At 41.6% G+C, this 19906-nt stretch overlaps 1 protein-coding gene across 1 annotated transcript; it reads left to right on the top strand.

Annotated features, from left to right (window-relative positions):
* Positions 1-232: 232 nt before the first annotated feature.
* On the top strand, positions 233-19810 carry UFSP2 (UFM1 specific peptidase 2). The gene is made up of 12 exons (XM_066236242.1): positions 233-343; positions 3492-3570; positions 4228-4411; positions 4493-4559; positions 7276-7433; positions 7841-8033; positions 9335-9481; positions 13694-13858; positions 14060-14184; positions 15721-15797; positions 17062-17186; positions 19645-19810. The coding sequence occupies exons 1-12, from the start codon at positions 233-235 to the stop codon at positions 19729-19731; spliced, it is 1518 nt and encodes a 505-aa protein (XP_066092339.1). The 3' UTR covers positions 19732-19810.
* Positions 19811-19906: the final 96 nt, after the last annotated feature.

Genomic DNA, 19906 nt, shown 5'->3' with positions numbered 1-19906 from the left:
GAATCCACGCGGGGACGCTACGGGGGCACGTGGGCCCTGCGAATGCCCATCTAGGAACGCGCAGAGAGATTGATGAGTAGGCTGGCATGCGAACGACTCAAACAATAACAATTACTTGTCAATTTCAATAAGATTTATTGTAAAGCTCGTTACAACAAGACTCCTCCTTCTCACCCCATTAGCTGTCCCCGAGGCGCGGCGGGGTGGATCGCCCCATGACGTACTGCGAGGCATGCTGGGAGTTGTAGTCGGCCTTCCCGGGCCCCGCCCCTCGATGACGACACTTCCAGCCCAGCCGGTAGGCAGACATCAGTGCCCCTGTCATCGCCACGTCGCAGACATGGTGAGTACCTGTGCTCGCCGCCGATCGCCGCGTTGCCCCTCGGACTTCGGTAGCCGCCGCGACTGCAGCCCCACGGGCCTTGAAAGAAGCCGGTCCTGCCGGGGCCCACGATGGCAGTTGCGAACCCCGTGGCCGGGCCGCCCAGCCTGCGGACTAGGGCCGGAGGGACACTGCGTCGCACAGCCTTGATCCCCCGCTCTCCCCTGTTTGGACGCGCGCGCTCTGCGCCTCCTCCTTGTGAATGCATTTGGAGGACGAGGGACGATACGTCCTTTTTGAAGGTTTTGAAGACGTATTGGACCTGGAAATGATGAATAACTTTCATCGAATACTCTATTCCCTTAGTTCCATTGATCTCATACTTCCCGGTTTCCCTCCCGAGTGATTGCTCAGCCAGGTCCTCCAATCCCTATCCTGCACATGTGGCGGTGGTCTTAGGGGACTCTTCTTCATATCCTGTGTCTTCTCTCAAATTAGCGTCTGCAGCTTAGACCTATTTTCTGAGCCCCAGAGCCACATAGCTACTGACTGCACCTCCGCTCCGATGGCCCCTGTGTTTCAAACGCGGCAAGTTCAAAAATGGCTCATGCCCACCTCCCCTCATCCCACTCCTGCTCTTCCGCCAGTGAAGAAAAGCCCGCCTCACTTAAGGTGGATGGAGGCACATTTAACTGTTGTGCATCCCAAACCTGGCATCCATGACATCTCCCTCTTCATTCCTGAACATCTGATCAATAAGCAAGTCCGAAGGAGGCCACTACTGAATGGCTGTAAATCCTCACTCTCTGTACTCTTGGCCATCCTTGCCTTTGCCACCGTCATCTAACCATCTGCCTACTTTCTTACATGGTCTTTTAAAAAAGATTTTATTCATTGGTTTTAGAGAGAGGAGAGAGAGAGAAAGGGGGTGGGGGACGGAGGAGCGGGTAGTATCAACTGGTAGTTGTTTCTCACATGTGTCTTCACTAGTCAAGCCCAGGGTTTCCAACCAGGGGTACGTGGACGCATTATCACTGTGCCACCGCAGGTCAGGCTCTTACATGGTCTTGTAAGCAGACCTTCACTGGTCTGTGCCTTGGCCTGGAACGGGTTCTTTCACCCCTATCCCCGTCTTTCTTTTGGAACTGTTCATACTCATTTCTGCCCACCTTTCAAATCTCAGCTTCCATATTATTTCTTCAGAAGTCTTGGGGAGATTCTAGTGCTTTCATATATGATCTTATATGGAATCTTCACCACCATCCTATGAAGTTGTAGATATTTCCAGTTTTACAGAAGAATGTAGAAGACTTAAACAATGAGTTAGCCTGACCAGGCGGTGGCGCAGTGGATAGAGCGTCGGACTGGGATGTGGAGGACCCAGGTTCGAGACCCCGAGGTCGCCAGTTTGAGCGTGGGCTCATCTGGTTTGAGCAAAAGCTCACCAGCGTGGACCCAAGGTCGCTGACTCGAGCAAGGGGTAACTCAGTCTGCTGAAGGCCCACTGTCAAGGCACATATGAGAAAGCAATCAATGAACAACTAAGGTGTCGCAACGAAAAACTAATGATTGATGCTTCTCATCTCTCTCCGTTCCTGTTTGTCTGTCCCTATCTATCCCTCTCTCTGTCTCTGTAAAACAAAAACAAAAAAAGACCCAATCAGTTAAATTGTGCAAAATTATACAGTTAGTTACTGAGTTAAATTTGCTCGTGCCTGTCTTAACTTTTATCTTCTTCAGTATCTATTGTCACTAAATATTTTTCGCTCAAATGGGAGCCCAGTATTTTTTGTATGGTAGTATTGTTCTTTACTTAATCACCTTATTGATAGCTATTTAGATGGTTTGGGGGGGGGGTTATTTTTTGTAATGAGAAACAAGAGTATGATAAGTGGACAACATTGAAGCTAAGTTTGTCTAGAACGTTTTCCATTATTTTCTTGGAATAAATTCTCAGAAGTAGAATAGGGGCAAAGAGTATGACCTTCAAACAGGTTACACTTTACAAAATAAATAAAAGCAGTCACCCTTTAAAAAATGTGACTAGAGATTTATAAATGAGAAAAATAGTAATGGTACATACCTCACAAAGTTCTGAGGATCAGAGTTACTATATGTCCAATCATTTAGCAGCATGCCTTTTACGTTTTAAGAGCTCAGTAAATGTTAATATGTATTCATTTATTTCAAAATCATGTTCTTACTATGTATTGTGCTTCTTGAGCCTGTTTGGGAAGTATTTTGAGACTGATAAACTCTTTGAAATCTCTTCCCAGAGGTTCTTTCCTTCCTCCCTTCCCCACAGCAAAATGGTACATGTCAATAGTCATATGTCATCAACCACCTAAAACTCAGCATATGGACCCAAATGAAAAACTGCTGATAGATTCCATTTACAAGTGCTTTTTTCCCTTTATAAGTTGCAAGCATTTTCCTATGCTGTGAAGTATTCTTCTCAAGCATAGTTTTCATGGCTGGATAATATTATTATTTAATCTCCTATTGTTGACATTTAGGGTAACATGCTGATCCCTGAATCCTTTGTGTTCTGCAGATTTCCTTAGACTAAACTTCTAAATGCGACTCACTGCAAGAGTGTGAGCAGAAGCCTTTTGGTTCTTATTGCCACATTGCCTTATGAAGACTTCTGTAGTTCATACTGCTGCCATTTGGTGATGGATTAGTTCTCTCTCATCATCTTGACCTGCAAATATTATATAGGCTCGATGTTTTCATCCCATTCTTAAAGCAGCTCTTTACCACTGATGTTTCATGTCATTGTTAGCCCATTGTTGAGACTATCATGTAGAAATGTGGTCTTAGAGCAGTGGGCCTCCGCTTTTTCACAGCAGACTCCCCGGTGTGGAGGAGCTTCTCAATACTGTATCCCCATGCCCAGAGCCGCCACAGACCAGGTAACCGGAATCTCTCAGACTGCAGCCCAGGTTATCAGTATTTTAAGTTCCTCGTGTGATTTCAGTGTGGGACAAAGGTTGAGAACCCCTAATTTAGAATTTAGGATGATTTTTTTCAGAATACAAAGAATTAACTCATGAAATAATTTGAAAAGTCAAGATTAATTGATAAAGCCTTAACCGAAACTCAGATTCTAATTTATGTGAGGATGGGTTTGTTTCGTTTCACAATGGGATTGTTTTATTTGTCTTAGGTGATTTCAGAGACGACAGATATGCTCTTCAGAATAAGAGGAGGCCTTGATCTAGCTTTTCAGCTAGCTACTCCTAATGGTAGGTCGGCCGAAAAACTCTCCTTTTTTATTATAAACTTGATGATGAACTGAACTGAGATCCTCACCAGTTTGCAAATGAAACTGAGCAGGAGATAGGCTGAACTGTCTAAGACCATATAGTTAGTAAGTTATATGAATTAGACTTCAACTTAGGCTCCTCTGTGCAAATTCAATAAAAGAAGAGCACAGGAGATGAATCTTGAAAATATCGTGATGAGTGAGAGAAGCCAGATACAAAAGGCCACATAGTGCATGATTTCATTCATATGAAGTATCCAAAATAAACAAATTCATAATGGCCAAAAGGAGATTAGCAGTTGCCGTCCGTAAGTAGGGGGGATGGGGAATGACCACAGACAGGTACAGTTTCTTTGGGGATGATGAAAACATTGCGAAAGTAGAGATTGATGATTGTAAAACCTTGTGAATATACTAAGAGCCACTGAAGTGTACCCATTAAAAGAATGAATTTTATATTTTGTGAATTTTATCTTAATTTTTTTTAAAGAAAAGCAAAAATTTTTTTATAAGTATTGAATCTGGGGAATGGGTATTTGGGAGTCAATTTTACTTCTACTTTTGCATGCTTGGAAGCAGTCATGTTGAAAAGTTTAAACTTCTTCTCATTAACTTCTATTTATATTCTCTATTTTAGAAATTTTTATCAAGAAAGCACTAGAACACGTGTTGAGTGACCTGTCAGCCAAGCTTTCTTCAGATGCACTGGTGTTCAGAATTCGCCACAGCTCAGTGTATGTATGGCCCAACAGTGACGTGAACACGATTCCCGGAGAACTGACCGACAGTTCTGCTTGTAAGAACATAATGCGCTTTATTCAGTGAGTATATTTGACGATTGCTAGAAATGTTTTCAAAATGTCATTTTATATGTTAAACATCTTTGTGTATTAAAAATTTAGATTTGAACAGGAAGAAGATTCAAAACGAAAATTCATGAAAAAGAAAGACAAAAAGTTATCGGACGTGGTAAGCAAATCACCTACCTGTCTTCTTAGTGGTAAAAATTTTAAGTCCTTGAATTTGGAGTTGAGAGTTTAGAAATTATTTAATCCATTTCTCTTAGTTTTTACAGATCAGATTATTGAGGTCCAGAAAGATAAGTCACTTGCCAGAAGTTGTATCTTTTTTTTTGTATCTAAACTTTTGTCCCATTATATTTACCTTAAGATTTTTTAATGCTTTCTTTATTCCCACAAAAGTAAAACGGCCTCAGTACATTTACAAATTATTTAAAAATGAATAGGCCCTGGCCGGTTGGCTCAGTGGTAGAGCGTGGGCCCGGCGTGCGGGGGTCGCGGGTTCGATTCCCGGCCAGGGCACACAGGAGAAGCGCCCATCTGCTTCTCCACCCCCACCCCCTCTCCTTCCTCTCTGTCTCTCTCTTCCTCTCCCGCAGCCAAGGCTCCATTGGAGCAAAGATGGCCCGGGTGCTGGGGATGGCTCCTTGGCCTCTGCCCCAGGCGCTAGAGTGGCTCTGGTCGCAATAGAGCGATGCCCCCTGGTGGGCAGAGCGTCGCCCCCTGGTGGGCATGCCAGGTGGATCCCGGTCGGGCGCATGCGGGAGTCTGTCTGTCTGTCCCCGTTTCCAGCTTCAGAAAAATACAAAAAAATAAATAAATAAAAATGAATAAAAAGGAACCATTCTGAAACATGACAGTGGTACATTATGCTGTGTGAAGTAGAATTTATAAATGATTTACTTTTCCTCACACTGTTCTTGGTTCTGTGGATTTTTGAACCAAAACTATTGAATGCCTGCCTGCCATATGTCACAAACTTGGCCAGATATTGGACATAAAAAATAATGGAGCAACTTCATCAAAGCAGGAGGTTGTATGAGATGAATTTGACTTTCGTGTTTTTCCAGGCTGGTGGGGAAATTGGGGTGGACATAAGGTTGGAGAGGTGGGCAGGGGACCCTCAGGAAGAGCTGAACTAGTAGCTGTGGTGATAGAGAAGTGGGAAAAGATACAAGAAATTTTTAGGGGATAAAATGGATTACACTTGGAAACTAACTGGATGTGGGATGACCAGTTTCTTGCTTGAGTAAAATTGGAAGTTGGGGAAGACATGAGGTTGGTTTGGGTCGTGTGCTGTTTGAGATACCAGTGTCCACACAAGCTGTTAGTTTTACCTGGCTGGAATGTACACAAAAAATTGTGGGCTGTAATATTTTTGTGAATTACCAACCTTTGGAGCTTGACATTTTGAGGCGTAGAGGTTATTTTGTAGATTGTTCCTTGGTGTGGGTTTGTTTTGCTCTTCTTCATGGTTAAATTCAGGCTGTGCATTGTTGGTAGGAATACCACCTAAGTAACACATCTTATTGAAGAGGCATATGCTATTAGTTTGTTCCTAGTTTTGGTGATATTATCTTCAATCACTTAATGTAATATCTGCCACTTTTCTCCACCATGAGGGTACTATTTTTTCCCTTATAATTAGGAAGTATCTCGCCTGACCTGTGGTGGCGCAGTGGGTAAAGCGTCGACCTGGAAATGCTGAGGTCGCCGGTTCAAAACCCTGGGCTTGCCTGGTCAAGGCACATATGGGAGTTGATGCTTCCAGCTCCTCCCCACTGTCTCTCTCTCCTCTCTAAAATGAATAAATAAATAAAAAATAATTAGGAAGTATCTCATGGAAAGATACTTCAAGACTATGTATGTTATATTCCTCATCAAACTTTTACCTAGCACCTCTAACATCAATTGATAATTTTTGCCAGAATCCAACACTAATCTGATGGTTGCAAAGGGGGGATTTTTCTGTCATTCCCTTCCTTACTTATTAGATGTCATTATACTGTGAAGAGCGCTCTTCCTTATTTATGTATTATCTGCACAGAGCATGGATTCTTATTTTATGCAATGACTTATAATCTGTTGCTATTATCAGTTATTTTGAGGCTCATATTTTCCAGGATTGGCCAATAGAAGCTTCTTCAAGCAAGCTCCACAGTAGTTTTCAGAACTTCTACCTTCTTCCACAAGCCTTTCCATGCACAACATGTACTTTCCCTGGTCCCACTCAGGAGTCAGCCATTGCTCCAGGGAACATGTCACTCCATGCTACTCATATACACACACACGGACACACAACACAGACACTCCTCTTTATCCACATACATCATATTGGCAGCTCCAGTTGTGTTTCAGCCTCACACAATTCCTAACCTTTTCCCAGTGAGAAACCTGGCTTCCAGTCTCCTCAACATCGTGCTACATTTGTTCAATATACAAAAAGTACTTTCAGAATTCTTGTTCCATGCCACTGGCAAAATCAATCCCACTAACAGAATTCAATATTTGTTTATAGTTCTTTATGTCTCTAGAGCAGGGGTATATATATAGTTTTCAAGTTCCATTAGTATGTGGTCATTATATCTTGTTCATTTGATTTTTTAAAAAATTTAAGTCTATACAAAACTCGAGAGATAGTATAATGAACCCTGGTGAAAATATACCAGACTTAATGTTTATCAGTACCTGATCAGTCCAATTTCATCTTTGCATGTCCACCTTTTCTCAGATTATTTTGAAGCAGAAAAGAATATTTAGATAAAATTTGAGCTTTTAAAAATTTTCTGTAATACAGCCTTGGTCTTTTAAAAGCCCTTTTGCTTACCCTTTTATATGTAGTGTTCAGTGTGCTATAAGTTGACTGTCACTGTTTATCTTTCTAGCATCAAATAGTAAATATAGATCTTATGCTGGAAATGTCGACCTCTCTGGCCGCCGTAACCCCCATCATTGAAAGAGACAGCGGAGGACACCACTACGTTACTATGACGTTACCTGTCGATGCAGTTTTGTCTGTTGCCCCGGAAGAAGCGTGGGGAAAGTACGTAGGTGTTAGTACTCCCGCCCCATCTCAGTGAGGATCCTGCCCTAGAGTAACCAGAGTCTATTTTTTTAGTCTCATAGATGCATTTCCAGGGTGCTGGTTGTAGATTTTAATATGATGAACTCCTCCCTATTTTTTATTAAGAGTCATCTAGTAATTAAATGTTTATTTGGAGAAAGTAGTGTTGTCTACAGAACCTAGATATAGGGTTTTCCCTTATCTACACAGAGGAAACGTAGAATTTATTTAACTTTTCATAATTTAGACTTCCTTTCATAAACCTGGCCCATTCAAGTTTGTTTGTTTGTTTTTTAATACTGCATTAGGGACATATTAACTCCACACTATCATTTCTCAGAGCTATTATAACTTTGTTAATGCACTTGTATATTTTCCCCCCACAGAGTTCGTAAACTTCTAGTTGATGCAATTCATAATCAACTAACTGATATGGAAAAGTGCATTTTGAAATATATAAAAGGAACGTCTATTGTGGTCCCTGAACCACTGCACTTTTTATTACCAGGGGGGAAAAATCTTGTAACAATTTCATACCCATCAGGAATTCCGGATGGGCAGCTGCAGGTCTACAGAAAGGTGAGACCAAATCATTTACTCTTAGAAAAAAAGGTGACTGTCATTCATTTTATATTTAATTACATATTTCTAATAAATGGAAATTATTTTATGATTTAATTTTAAAGTGTGGAAACAGGCTATTATCCTTTTACATATTAATTCTGTTCTCATGTAACTTCATTTTTAAGTATTCTGAGGAAAAAATATATGAAACCTATAGGCAACATTTTAATTTTATATGCTCAATGTGGTTTATATGTTCTATGAAGTTTTTTATTTTTGCGTAATGAAATAAATAACTGAAAAGACGCTTAATAGACCTAGAGAAGCCGATGGATGTTAATTCCTTTTCCCTTTTGTTACTTTCAGATTTGAGAAAGAAGCAAGAGTACAGTTACAGGAGGGAAGTTAGGATTTATGCTAATTCTAACTAGGATTTATACTAATACTCCAGCCCTTCTCCACTTCCCAGACTTTTTTGGGTTTTATTAGAGACTTTTGAAGTAGACATCAGCACTGAAAGAATTGAGAATTACTGGAAAAATGACTGGTTTTGGAGTACATATTTTTTATGTGTGGCCTTGCCTGGCACCCATCAAAGCATACCATGGGAGCATCTTCTTAATCTCTGTCCCCGAGAAGAGGTGTAACACTGTAGCCTTCAGTACCTCTCTGTGCTGACGAATTGACTTGTAGAGGCCACAGCTACATGAACAGATGATCCCATTCAAACTGCCAGATACACGGGAAATACAAAAAAGAAGTTTTTCAAAGTAACTATTACATATTTTTATACAATTGGGAATATTTTTGCATTTTAAACGTGTATTTCTATTTTACTGCCATATTGGCTGGTTTTATTCCACCAATTTCTACTCTGAAATTTAATTATTACCCCTTGTTAAGTACTCTAAGCATGCTTTTAAAAAAAACTTTAAAATAATTATTATATCACTCTTATAATTTACTCACAAGACTGTTTCAAAACCAGTCTTTATTCTTAATATAACAGATGTGTTATAATAATTAGTTTTAAATTATTTTAGTTCACTCATGCTTAACAAATGATTTTTATTTTTCCATGTTCCCTTCTAGTTTCTACCCATATACACTGATAAGCAAAAATAAAGCTTGTCTGGTCTTAGTTTATTCTCACCCTCTTTGGCCTTAGTCAATTAAGTCATAAGTGTGTTTGATGATTTTTATAACCAATATATAGTTCATGTGTTTTATATTTTATTTTGAGTTTACTTATTGACTGTAAACCTAAATCATTTAACTTTTTTCTATTCTTTCCTATTGATACTGATTTCATTTAGGAGTTACATGATCTCTTCAATCTACCTCATGACAGACCTTATTTCAAAAGGTCTAATGCTTATCACTTTGCAGATGAACCATACAAAGACGGTTACATTAGAAACCCACATGTTTATCTCAGTCCACCTAACATAGAGACTGGTATGGTGAGTTTAATAATTATTTATGGGAGTCAATTGATTATTAATGTCATTAGTTTTTTGTTTGCACCCAGTGGAATTTGAAAGGATTGATTCATAATGTATGTCATCCCCAAAACATAATTTACTATCCATTTATTTTCTTTTTTAAAAAAAATATTTTTTTTTATTGATTTTAGTGAGAGAGAGGGGTGTTTACAATGATTTATGCATTCACTAGTTGATTCCTGTATGTGCCCTGACCAGGGATTGAACCCACATCCTTAGCTCATCAAAACAACAGTCTAACCAACTGAGCTACCATCCATTTCTTTTAAAAATCAGTTGCTTAAGATAGCAGTAATTCACAGTGGTCTAAAAATGTTAGGAACAGATAGTATGTACCACATTTCTCTTACTAAAATTCCATTCCCTAATGTCTTTAAAGCGTGTACCAGTTACTTTCATTCTGAACGGGAGAGGTCATGCTAATTAAGGCGTATTCTACCCAGAGCAGCCTGTAGCAGAAGTCCAATTAATTAGGGCTACGCTGTGATCTCTGTGCAGCATGTACCCAGTTGCAACGGGTAGATCTTCACTAAAGGTTGCTGAAATAAGAAGCGTGGGGGCAGGGTTCCTTTAAGGATGCATATAGGCCAGTGAGGAAACATCTTGTGACATGCAAGAATAGGACTATTTGTACAGCTGGCCTCTTAGAACAAAGCAGCTGCCTCAGTCTCAGGCCTCTGTTGACTCCTCGGGGGCCTTGCTGCTACTCCGTCTGCCTTTGATCTAACTGGCTGTTCCCTTCCCTTCACTCTGGCTTTTCTCAGCCTTATAGCTTCTGTTTCCTCATTGTTTCCTCCTGTGTATAACTGTTCCCCACTCTTTCCGTTGGCTGCTCGTTAGTGCATTGTTTCAGCTCTACTCCCTGCTTCTCGCTGCCTGATTCACTCTGCATCTTAAAGTTCCCAAGACAGGAAACTCAATCGACCATCTTGTCATGGCGTGTATTCAGTACCTGCTGAGTCACCAGGTGCTCTGTAAGGAAATCTTAGGAAGTAAAAGTGAACATACGATCCAGTGTCTGCCCTAGAGGAGTTAGGGGCCCACCACTAGTCCTGGCCTTCAGAGGGCTCTGGCGACAGCAGTTCCGTCTGCAAGAGCTCTGGGCAGACCCGCTTCCCATAGAAAGCCTTGGCCGGGCACTCGCTGTTCCTTGTATACAAATGTGTCTCTAGCCAGCATTTCAGCGATGCTAAATGATTTCATTTGTTTTGTTTCTATAGGAGGAAATCTTGAGACACCTGTTTCTAGTTAAACATCCTGCTCTGTCACAGTCAAGAGAATTACAGAATAGGAAATAAAAAACATAGAGTCTCAAATAATATAACTCTTGATGGTTTTCTAGTAGATTATTATATAAATATTTTCTCTCTTAAACTGTATTTGGAACTCTTCTAGTGTAGATATTGTCATATATTGTTTTAATTCTTAATAGTTCCTTACAGAGTGTTCCAGAGACGCAGAAGGTACTGTATAAATGCTGATTGATTTACGATAAAATGGGTTCATTATCTCTCTTAGATACAAGAAGCATTTGTATGTTTTTAAATATTTATTATATTACATTTGATATGTCCCTATAATATATATATATAAATTCTAAATCATAGTAAGGAAATGAATACCGGAGAGCTCCCCACCCAATTTAAGAACTAAAACATCACCAGTCTGTGTGTTCCTTCCGTATCCACTCCTCTGCCTCCCCTCCTCTCCATAGGAACTATTATTCTGATTTATGTTCACCATTCACTTCCTTTCTATTAAAAGTTTTACTGTGTGTGTTTCCTCAACAATGTAGCTTTTAGTTTTGCTTGATTTTGAGTTCTTAAAGTGTCCTTGTATATGTACTCTCCTACAACTTGCTTTTTTCCTTTGACTCTTCCAGTTTGTGATGGCTGCCAGCATTCCTTGGCATATAGCCTCTTCGCTCCAATATCCACCTCAGCGGTTACCCTGCCTTTTCCTCTGTCAGATTTCCTTCTGTCTCTCTCTTATAAGGATACTTACGGTTGCATTTAGGGCCCACCTGGATATACCAGGGAAGTCTTCCATCTTAAGAGCCTTAAATATATCACATTTGCAAAGACTCTAAGGCGGCACCCATAGGTTCCGGGATTAGGATGTGGATGTCTCTCGGGGACCATTTTTCAGCCTACCACAGTGGTCCAGTTATACATTTTCTATGTGTGCTTGAATATGGATCTCCTAAATGTCGAGTGAGGAGTCTATATTTTTCAATGAATCTTATTACTTAATTTTTTTTTAAATGCCATTTTATCAAAAAAGATATGTATTTTTAGCATTGTGTGACAAGAAAGAATTTATATAATATTGGCTTTTATTTGAGGCTCTTTAAATAGCATACCCGCTGTAATCATTGGCAGGCTTACAAAAAACTTCAGAAGCATTCTTTATATGTCCTGTCATATGGCCCCTTTATTTGTTAGTTCATTCCTTTACCCCTCCCTCTCTCCCTCCTTTCCTTTCCCTTTCCCTTTCCCTTTCCTCCCTTCCTCCCTCCCTCCCTCCCTTCCTTCCTTCCTTCCTTCCTTCCATCCATCCACCCACCCATCATTTATTCAACACACATTTATTAACTGTTTGCCAAGCCCATTGTAGCATCTTGGGCTCAGAAATAAATAGAACACACTGCATGCCCCTATTGAACTCAAATAGTATTAGTGTGGGTAGGCGGATATTTTAAAAAAACAAGTCATGTGTCAAGTAGTGGTGTTTTTAAAAGTACCGTATTTCCCTATGTATAAGATGCTCCCATGTATAAGACACACCTTAATTTTGGGGCCTGAAATTTGAAAAAAAAAAGGATTACATGAAGTTATTGAACTCAAGTTTTATTCATCATACAATTCATACAAGCACGAAAAAGCGAGAAGTGCAAGTAAAAATATCTACAACCACGTGTATAAGACGCACTCAGTTTTTAGACCCCAAATTTTTCCAAAAAAGTGTGCGTCCTATACATGGGGAAATACAGTAAATACAGGGAAGGCCTGAGCAGGTACTGGGGGTGAGGCGGTGAGCACGCCATTTTTAGGCTAGGTGATCAGGGAAGGCTGCTGACCCATGCAGAGACCTGAATGAAGTAAGGGTGCAAGCTCAAATTATCGGGGAATGAGCATTCTGGGCAGAGAGAATCACAGGACTCTGGGGTCAGACTGCCCCTGGCATGGCTGAGCTTAAAGCAGAGTGGGCACCAGGGCGACGTAGCAGGAGCTGGAGCTGGAGAGGGAGGCAGGCAGCAGGACGGGCCAAAGCTGACAGCCTTGAGCGAGGACTTCAGACATTTAATAAACACCAAAAGAGTCTATGGTCCACTGCAGTCCTGTGAAGTCACTTTTATAAAGAACTAAGGGAGCAGTCTAGGTTGGGGCACGGTAAACAGGACTCAGGAGTACATCTACCCCGTGTGCCTCTATCTGAATGTTACGTCTACCACGTGTGCCTCTATCTGAATGTTACTACCACGTGTGCTTCTATCTGAATGTTACGTCTACCACGTGTGCCTCTCTGAATGTTACGTCTATCACGTGTGCCTCTATCTGAATGTTACATCTACCACATGTGCCTCTATCTGAATGTTACATCTACCACGTGTACCTCTATCTGAATGTTATGTCTACCCCGTGTGCCTCTGAATGTTACGTCTACCACGTGTGCCTCTATCTGTTACGTCTACCATGTGTGCCTCTATCTGTTACATCTACCATGTGTGCCTCTATCTGAATGTTACGTCTACCACGTGTGCCTCTATCTGTTACGTCTACCATGTGTGCCTCTATCTGTTACATCTACCATGTGTGCCTCTATCTGTTACATCTACCATGTGTGCCTCTATCTGAATGTTACGTCTACCACGTGTGCCTCTATCTGAATGTTACATCTACCACGTGTGCCTCTATCTGAATGTTACGTCTGCCATGTGTGCCTCTATCTGAATGATACGTCTACCACGTGTGCCTCTATCTGAATGTTACGTCTGCCACGTGTGCCTCTATCTGAATGTTACGTCTGCCACGTGTGCCTCTATCTGTTACATCTACCACGTGTGCCTCTATCTGAATGTTACGTCTACCACGTGTGCCTCTATCTGAATGTTACGTCTACCACGTGTGCCTCTATCTGAATGTTTTGTGGTTGTCCTTTTTCCCATAGGTTTCTGTGGTCCAGGGCACGTATGGGTATCATCATTACATGCAAGATCGGACAGACGACAGCGGCTGGGGCTGTGCCTACCGGTCTCTGCAGACGATCTGCTCCTGGTTCCGACACCAGGGCTACACCGAGAGACCCGTTCCGACACACAGGGAAATTCAGCAGGTACAGACATTCCTCTGTGTTATCACCAAGTGTGCTTTTCATCAGCCTTAATACGCATACCATTCATAATCACTGTGACCTCACGGCACACTTGTTTCTGTTTGGAAGGAAAGACATCCTGGTGATCAGGGCAAATGCCCTCTATGTAATTTTTAATAGCCGTCCTGAGTGTGGACTGTTTTGTATTTTGAATACAACTAGGCTCTGGTTGACGCCGGGGACAAACCAGCAGCGTTCGTGGGATCGCGGCAGTGGATCGGGTCCATCGAGGTCCAGCTGGTGCTGAACCAACTGATCGGTGTGACTTCAAAAATACTGTTTGTCAGGTAGGGACACGCTAGGAAATTCGAGAAATCCTTTCAAAGCGAGTTTGTCATTTTATTAAAATAACAGAGAAAGAGTATCTTTTCCCCACATTTGTCTTTACTCCTTACTCTTCTTCCACATTTTGCCTCATCGTTTTATAAATCTTTTTTCACCCTAAATTTTTTTAAGTTAATTTTTAGTAGAGTTTGAAGTTTATAAATAAACTCTGTAATACATACTTATATGGCTGAGGCCTAATTTTAGCTGAGAAGAGAAAATCTTGGGAATATGTCAACTTTGAGTGTAGTTAAAGAAAAACAAGTTTTTTATGCTCAGCTCTTTAAAAAAAGAAAATCCAATGTTGAGCTACGACCAGCCGTTTTGTTTGCTTCCGGCACTTTTTCTTCTTAAGATGTTAATAAACTAATATGTCTGAATAATATATTCATTTCATTATTTCCAATACAGCTTAACCATAATTCTAACATAAGATATGAACAAATCTAAATTAAATAAGATTGGTTTCTGGGACCATAACTAGCTTCCTTCTTCTGTGGACTATGTTTTAAATTATGTTCTATTATGACAACCTTGATAAGTACAGTAACAGTGTCCTTGTCTGGCCAAGGGCTTTAACACATCTGGTTTCACTGTTGCAGTCTGGATGGGCTGTGGAAGTCAGTGCTAACAGATGCTGGATTAACTCATGAAGCACACGGTGATTAGAAAGGGACAGTTCTGGTGCAGCAAAGTGCAAGGGCTGAGGTGTAACGCCACCTGGCGCCTGCATTCTAAAAATATACCTTCATCTGTCTTCCCAACAGTACGAATTGTACAGAACATTGAAATACTCCCTACAGATGTTGTACTTGGAAACATTCTGTATGTGTCACGTTGGCTTCACAGACCTTGTCTGTCTGGTCCTGGACTCTTCTCACGTAGTCTGGGACGGTGGCCCCAGTTTGAAGATGAGGAAATACAGATTCAGAGTCTGGCAACAAGAAAGACAAGAACCCGGGACTTAAAACTGATTCTTCTGACATTATACCCACCTATAAGCCCCCCCGGGATAGTCAGGTGACCACTTTCAATCTCATGTTAATAATTCAGGACCGCCTGACCTGTGGTGGCACAGTGGATAAAGCATCCACCTGGAAATGCTGAGGTCGCCGGTTAGAAACCCTGGGCTTGCCTGGTCAAGGCATATATGGGAGTTGATGCTTCCAGCTCCTCCCCTCTTCTCTCTCTCTGTCTCTCTCTCTCTCAATTAATTTAAAAAATTAAAAATTCAAGACCTTTATTATGCAGTTCCAGAAGTAAAGAATCCAAGTGGTCTCACTTCCTTCCTAGCGTACTTCGTGGCCTTAATATTTAGAAAAATTATATTGCTTTCACTTGCTCTCAGTCAGTTCCTACTACTTAACTGTATTTAAATTCAGGTGTTTTTTTTTCACCAAAAAAAACCCCAAAAATGAAGAAAACATTGACTCCCAAGCTCATTTATATGAACTTAGTGTCAGAAATAATTATACTAATAGAAAATGGTCTCTTTCCAGCCAGGGCTCGGAAATGGCCTCGCAAGGACGGGAACTGGCCAATCACTTCCAGAGCGAAGGGACTCCAGTAATGATCGGTACGGGGCTGTGGGCAGCCTGGGCTCCACTGGTAGAGTGGAGAGGATGCTAATTGTACCATTAGTATAAATATAAATATTTAGTGCCACACAAAATCAGTGCTTTTAAGACATTTTATTTTTTTGTACTTTTCTGAAGCTAGAAACAGGAAGACAGACACCCGCACGCGACCGACCGGGATCCACCCGGCACGCCTACCAGGGGGCGATGCTCTGCCCATCCAGGGCGTCGCTCTGTCGTGACCAGAGCCATTCTAGCGCCTGAGGCAGAGGCCACGGAGCCATCCCCAGCGCCCCGGCCATCTTTGCTCCAATGGAGCCTTGGCTGCGGGAGGGGAAGAGAGAGACAGAGAGGAAGGAGAGGGGGAGGGGTGGAGAAGCAGATGGGCGCTTCTCCTGTGTGCCCTGGCCGGGAATCGAACCCGGGACTTCTGCACGCCAGGCCGCCACTCTACCACTGAGCCAACCGGCCAGGGCAAGACATTTTAAAATTAGCTTTTATACCATACAGACTGACCTCTGGATATTTACTTTTAAATGTACAAGGCAGAAGGAAAGTTCTAGACAGATGATACCCAGAAGAAAGGGCTAAGGAAGAGAAATAACAACTGTGTCCAGATATGTGAAGCGTGCAGAGCAGCATGGAAAAAAGGCGGTGGCCACTCCACTGAGCCCCAGAAGGCACGGCTCTGTCACTGACTTGGCCGGCTGTGTTACAATATTGCAAATTGCTTAACCCCTCTGGGCTTTATTTGTAAAATAAGAGGATTGGACTATCTGATCTAAAGGTTGATGACTCTGTGAGGAAAGCTAGAACAGGAGTGTCAGAAATGGAGGCAGGCAGGTTTCAGCAGAACATCAGAAAGACTGGAGGAACAGTGGGTGGTTGTCAACGCTGTCAGAGCAGCGGCAGCGTGCCCATCCGCCAAGGGTGGACGGACCCCAGCGGGGATCTCAGTGGGGGCTCCTCCCCTGGTGGGAGGAGCTGACTCTGGATGGCCCTTTCTAAGTGCAGGTTAGTTAACTCCATGGATGTGGCAGTGGAATATAAACCTTACATGATTACAGATATGATTGTATCTTTTTTGTCTCAAAGACAAAAATTTTATCTTTTCAGAGTATATTTGACTTGTGGTCTTTTACAATGTAGGCTAGTCGATTTTAATGCTGTTAGATCAACAGGCAAAGTAACCTTTTTAAATTGAAACTGAATAGGAAGTTGAGATTAACTATCCCCTCTTATTTCATATTTCCTCTTCTCCAGGGGGAGGAGTTTTGGCCCACACAATACTAGGAGTCGCGTGGAATGAGATAACAGGGCAGATAAAATTTCTGATCTTAGACCCACATTATACAGGCGCTGAAGATCTACAGGTTATTTTGGAAAAGGTAAGTATCTGTTTAACACAAATTTAGATATAAGACAAAGAAACCAGAACCAAAGGCTAGTAAACTGGCCATTAGCAGAAGGACAACCTGTAACCCTGTAAACCGAGGGCAACAACCCTCCGTACAAGGAAGTGTCGAGGGCTGCGGTGACTGTCTCTCTAGACCGGGAGGAGAATAGGGAAATAAGCTGCAAAAGATAAAATTTAGGTGAGATTTATAAAGATTTTCTCAGTTATTAACCTTAATAGTGCATCTCAGAGCTCATAAATAAATTACTTTGGATTCTCATAAACAAATGTTTTGAGGTTTATGAGTGAAATAGTAGAGTGGAGTATATAACACCTTTATAATTTTAGAATCAACCAAAAATAGCTAAGCAGTATGCTGGACATAATGAAGGCTTGACCAGTTATAAGTTATTTACATACAACTTAATCTCATTCTATAAAGAATTTGAATAGAATAATAGATGTGCTTTGTTAGTGCATATAAGAAACCATGAGGCCAAGGCCTGGCCATCAGTAGAAATATTAACAGTAAGCAGACTCGGGATTCTAGGGCACTGTCTCAGTCCCTTTGGGCTGCTATAACAGAAGACCAGACCAGGTGGCTTACAAACAACAGACGTCTATTTCTCTGGGAGCTGGAAGTCCAAGGTCAAGACACCGCAGTTAGCTGTCTGGTGAGGTCCACTTCCTAGTCTACTCTGTGTTCACATAGTGGGAGGGATGGGAGACCTTTCTAGGGCCTCTTTAATGAGGGTACTAATGCTATTCATGAGGGCTCCACCCCCATTATATAGTCTCCTCCCAAAGGCCCCCACTTCCAGATATCATGACATTGGGAATTAGGTTTCAACCTGTGATCTTTAAAGAGACACAGACATTCAGTCTATAGCAGGGGCCACTGGGAAGGGCTGCTTCTGCCTCTCTGCCCTCTGGTGGAGCTTCCCCGTGTGACATCCCAGGCCAGTCACCTCCCAGGAAGGAAGCATGGCTCCCGTCTACTCCCATCAGTTTCTGGTTGGCACCCTCTCTACCCACTTCCCTTTAAAAAATCGAGTCTGGTTACCCAGAGAAGGCCCACACGTGTGAAAGGACCACACAAAGAGTAAACAGAGGTAGTTTTAAGCCTTTTTTTTTTCCTATTTATCATTAAGAAAACAGATTTTAAGACATTAAACATATGAAAGTTTTGCTAAAAACAGGAGATAATAAAAAGCATATGTATGTATAGAAACAGGTCTCAAACACAAACCAAATTTAACAGTTGAGAGCAGGGGCAGTAGGATAGGGGAAGTTTAATTTTTTTACTGTTAACTCATTTGAATTTTTACAATGTCTGATTTTTGCAATCAGATAAAATAAATAAAAAGCATCTCTACTCAACCCTCCAACGCCCACACTAAACTATAGAGCAAACATACTATCTTCTGTACGAAGTCTGAACTTCAACTTTAGGTCCCTGACACATTGCAGCCTCCGAGTTAGTCAGGGTGGAATAAAACCACGAGTTGTCACTCACTCAGTGGTACTGTATGAGTCCTAGCTCATCTCTTCACAAGTATTTAGCAAACAAAGCATTTCGCTTTAGAATTGTACATCACAGACCAGTTGTTAGCTAGGTCTTTAATAAATCAAGGCCTTAGAAGAAATTTGATAAACCTTTTATATTCACAATAAGATTTTGTTAGAATGTAATTTTCTCTGAGAGGGAAAGGGGTTAATCCTGACATGAAGAACGGAGAGTGGAATGATCGCAGCCTGAGGAAATGGGAGGGCATAGCAGGCACTCCACGGGCAAGCTCGGGCTTCTCGACCACATTTCCTCATAGCTAAGATGCCTTTGCACGGCACGTTCTGGCCCTTACGGAGTACTCAGAAAAACAGACTGCCAGCCTAGACGGTTGGTTCAGTGGTACAGCATCAGCCCAGGGTTTGGATATCCTGGGTTCCATTCCCAGTCAGGGCGCACAGGAGAAGCAACCATCTGCTTCTCTACCCTCCCTCTTGCACTCTGTCTTCCCCTCCTGCAGCCACGACTTGATTGGTTTGAGCATATGAGCCCCGGGCACTGAAGATGGCTCCATGAAGCCTCCACCTCAGGCACTAAAAATAGCTCAGCTATGAGCATGGCCCCAGATGGGCAGAGTATCAGCCCCAGATAGGCGTTGCTGGGTGGATCCCAGTTGGGGGGTATGGGGAATCTGTCTATCTCCCCTCCTCTCACTTGGAAAGGAAGAGGAAGAAAAAAAAAAGAAAAACAGACTTCCAATTACCTGAAATAGACCCAAATAAGTTACTTTTCTATGCTTTATAAGAATTGGAATCTTTGAATTATATATTGAAGTCTTATTCCAAGGTCCTGCTGACACAATGGGGTGGTAAAATGTTACAATTTTGATCCTGTAAACTTATAATTTTCTAAAATGTCTTCTTTTCCATTTTCCCAAATCTAGGGCTGGTGTGGATGGAAGGGCCCAGACTTCTGGAACAAGGATGCTTACTATAACTTATGTCTTCCTCAGCGACCAAATATTATTTAAAGTATCTTGGACTCAAAGACTATAAAGTAAAGTTGATTACAAATTTGTTAATAAAGAGTAAGTTTAATTTCAAATTAAATCCTGGGTATAATAGTTTGATGGTTTAACCTTGACTTTTCCAAAGGTTGTAAATAGTATACAAAAAAAAAATTTATTCTTTAGACATTCCTTTAAT

This window comes from Saccopteryx bilineata, chromosome 6 (genome assembly GCF_036850765.1).
Source record: "Saccopteryx bilineata isolate mSacBil1 chromosome 6, mSacBil1_pri_phased_curated, whole genome shotgun sequence".
In the NCBI taxonomy this organism is placed as follows: domain Eukaryota; kingdom Metazoa; phylum Chordata; class Mammalia; order Chiroptera; family Emballonuridae; genus Saccopteryx; species Saccopteryx bilineata.
Note: the sequence above shows the minus strand (reverse complement) of the source record. Positions and strands in the feature narration are given on the sequence as shown.

What these genes read in the sequence shown, in the direction of transcription:
- UFSP2 (XM_066236242.1), top strand. Translation starts at nt 233, where the DNA reads ATGCTGGGAGTTGTAGTCGGCCTTCCCGGGCCCCGCCCCTCGATGACG. An exon ending in AGCTGCAGGTCTACAGAAAG is followed by an intron (nt 8,034 to 9,334) that starts GTGAGACCAAAT and finishes GATTTCATTTAG; the next exon opens with GAGTTACATGATCTCTTCAA. An exon ending in CTAACATAGAGACTGGTATG is followed by an intron (nt 9,482 to 13,693) that starts GTGAGTTTAATA and finishes TTTTTCCCATAG; the next exon opens with GTTTCTGTGGTCCAGGGCAC.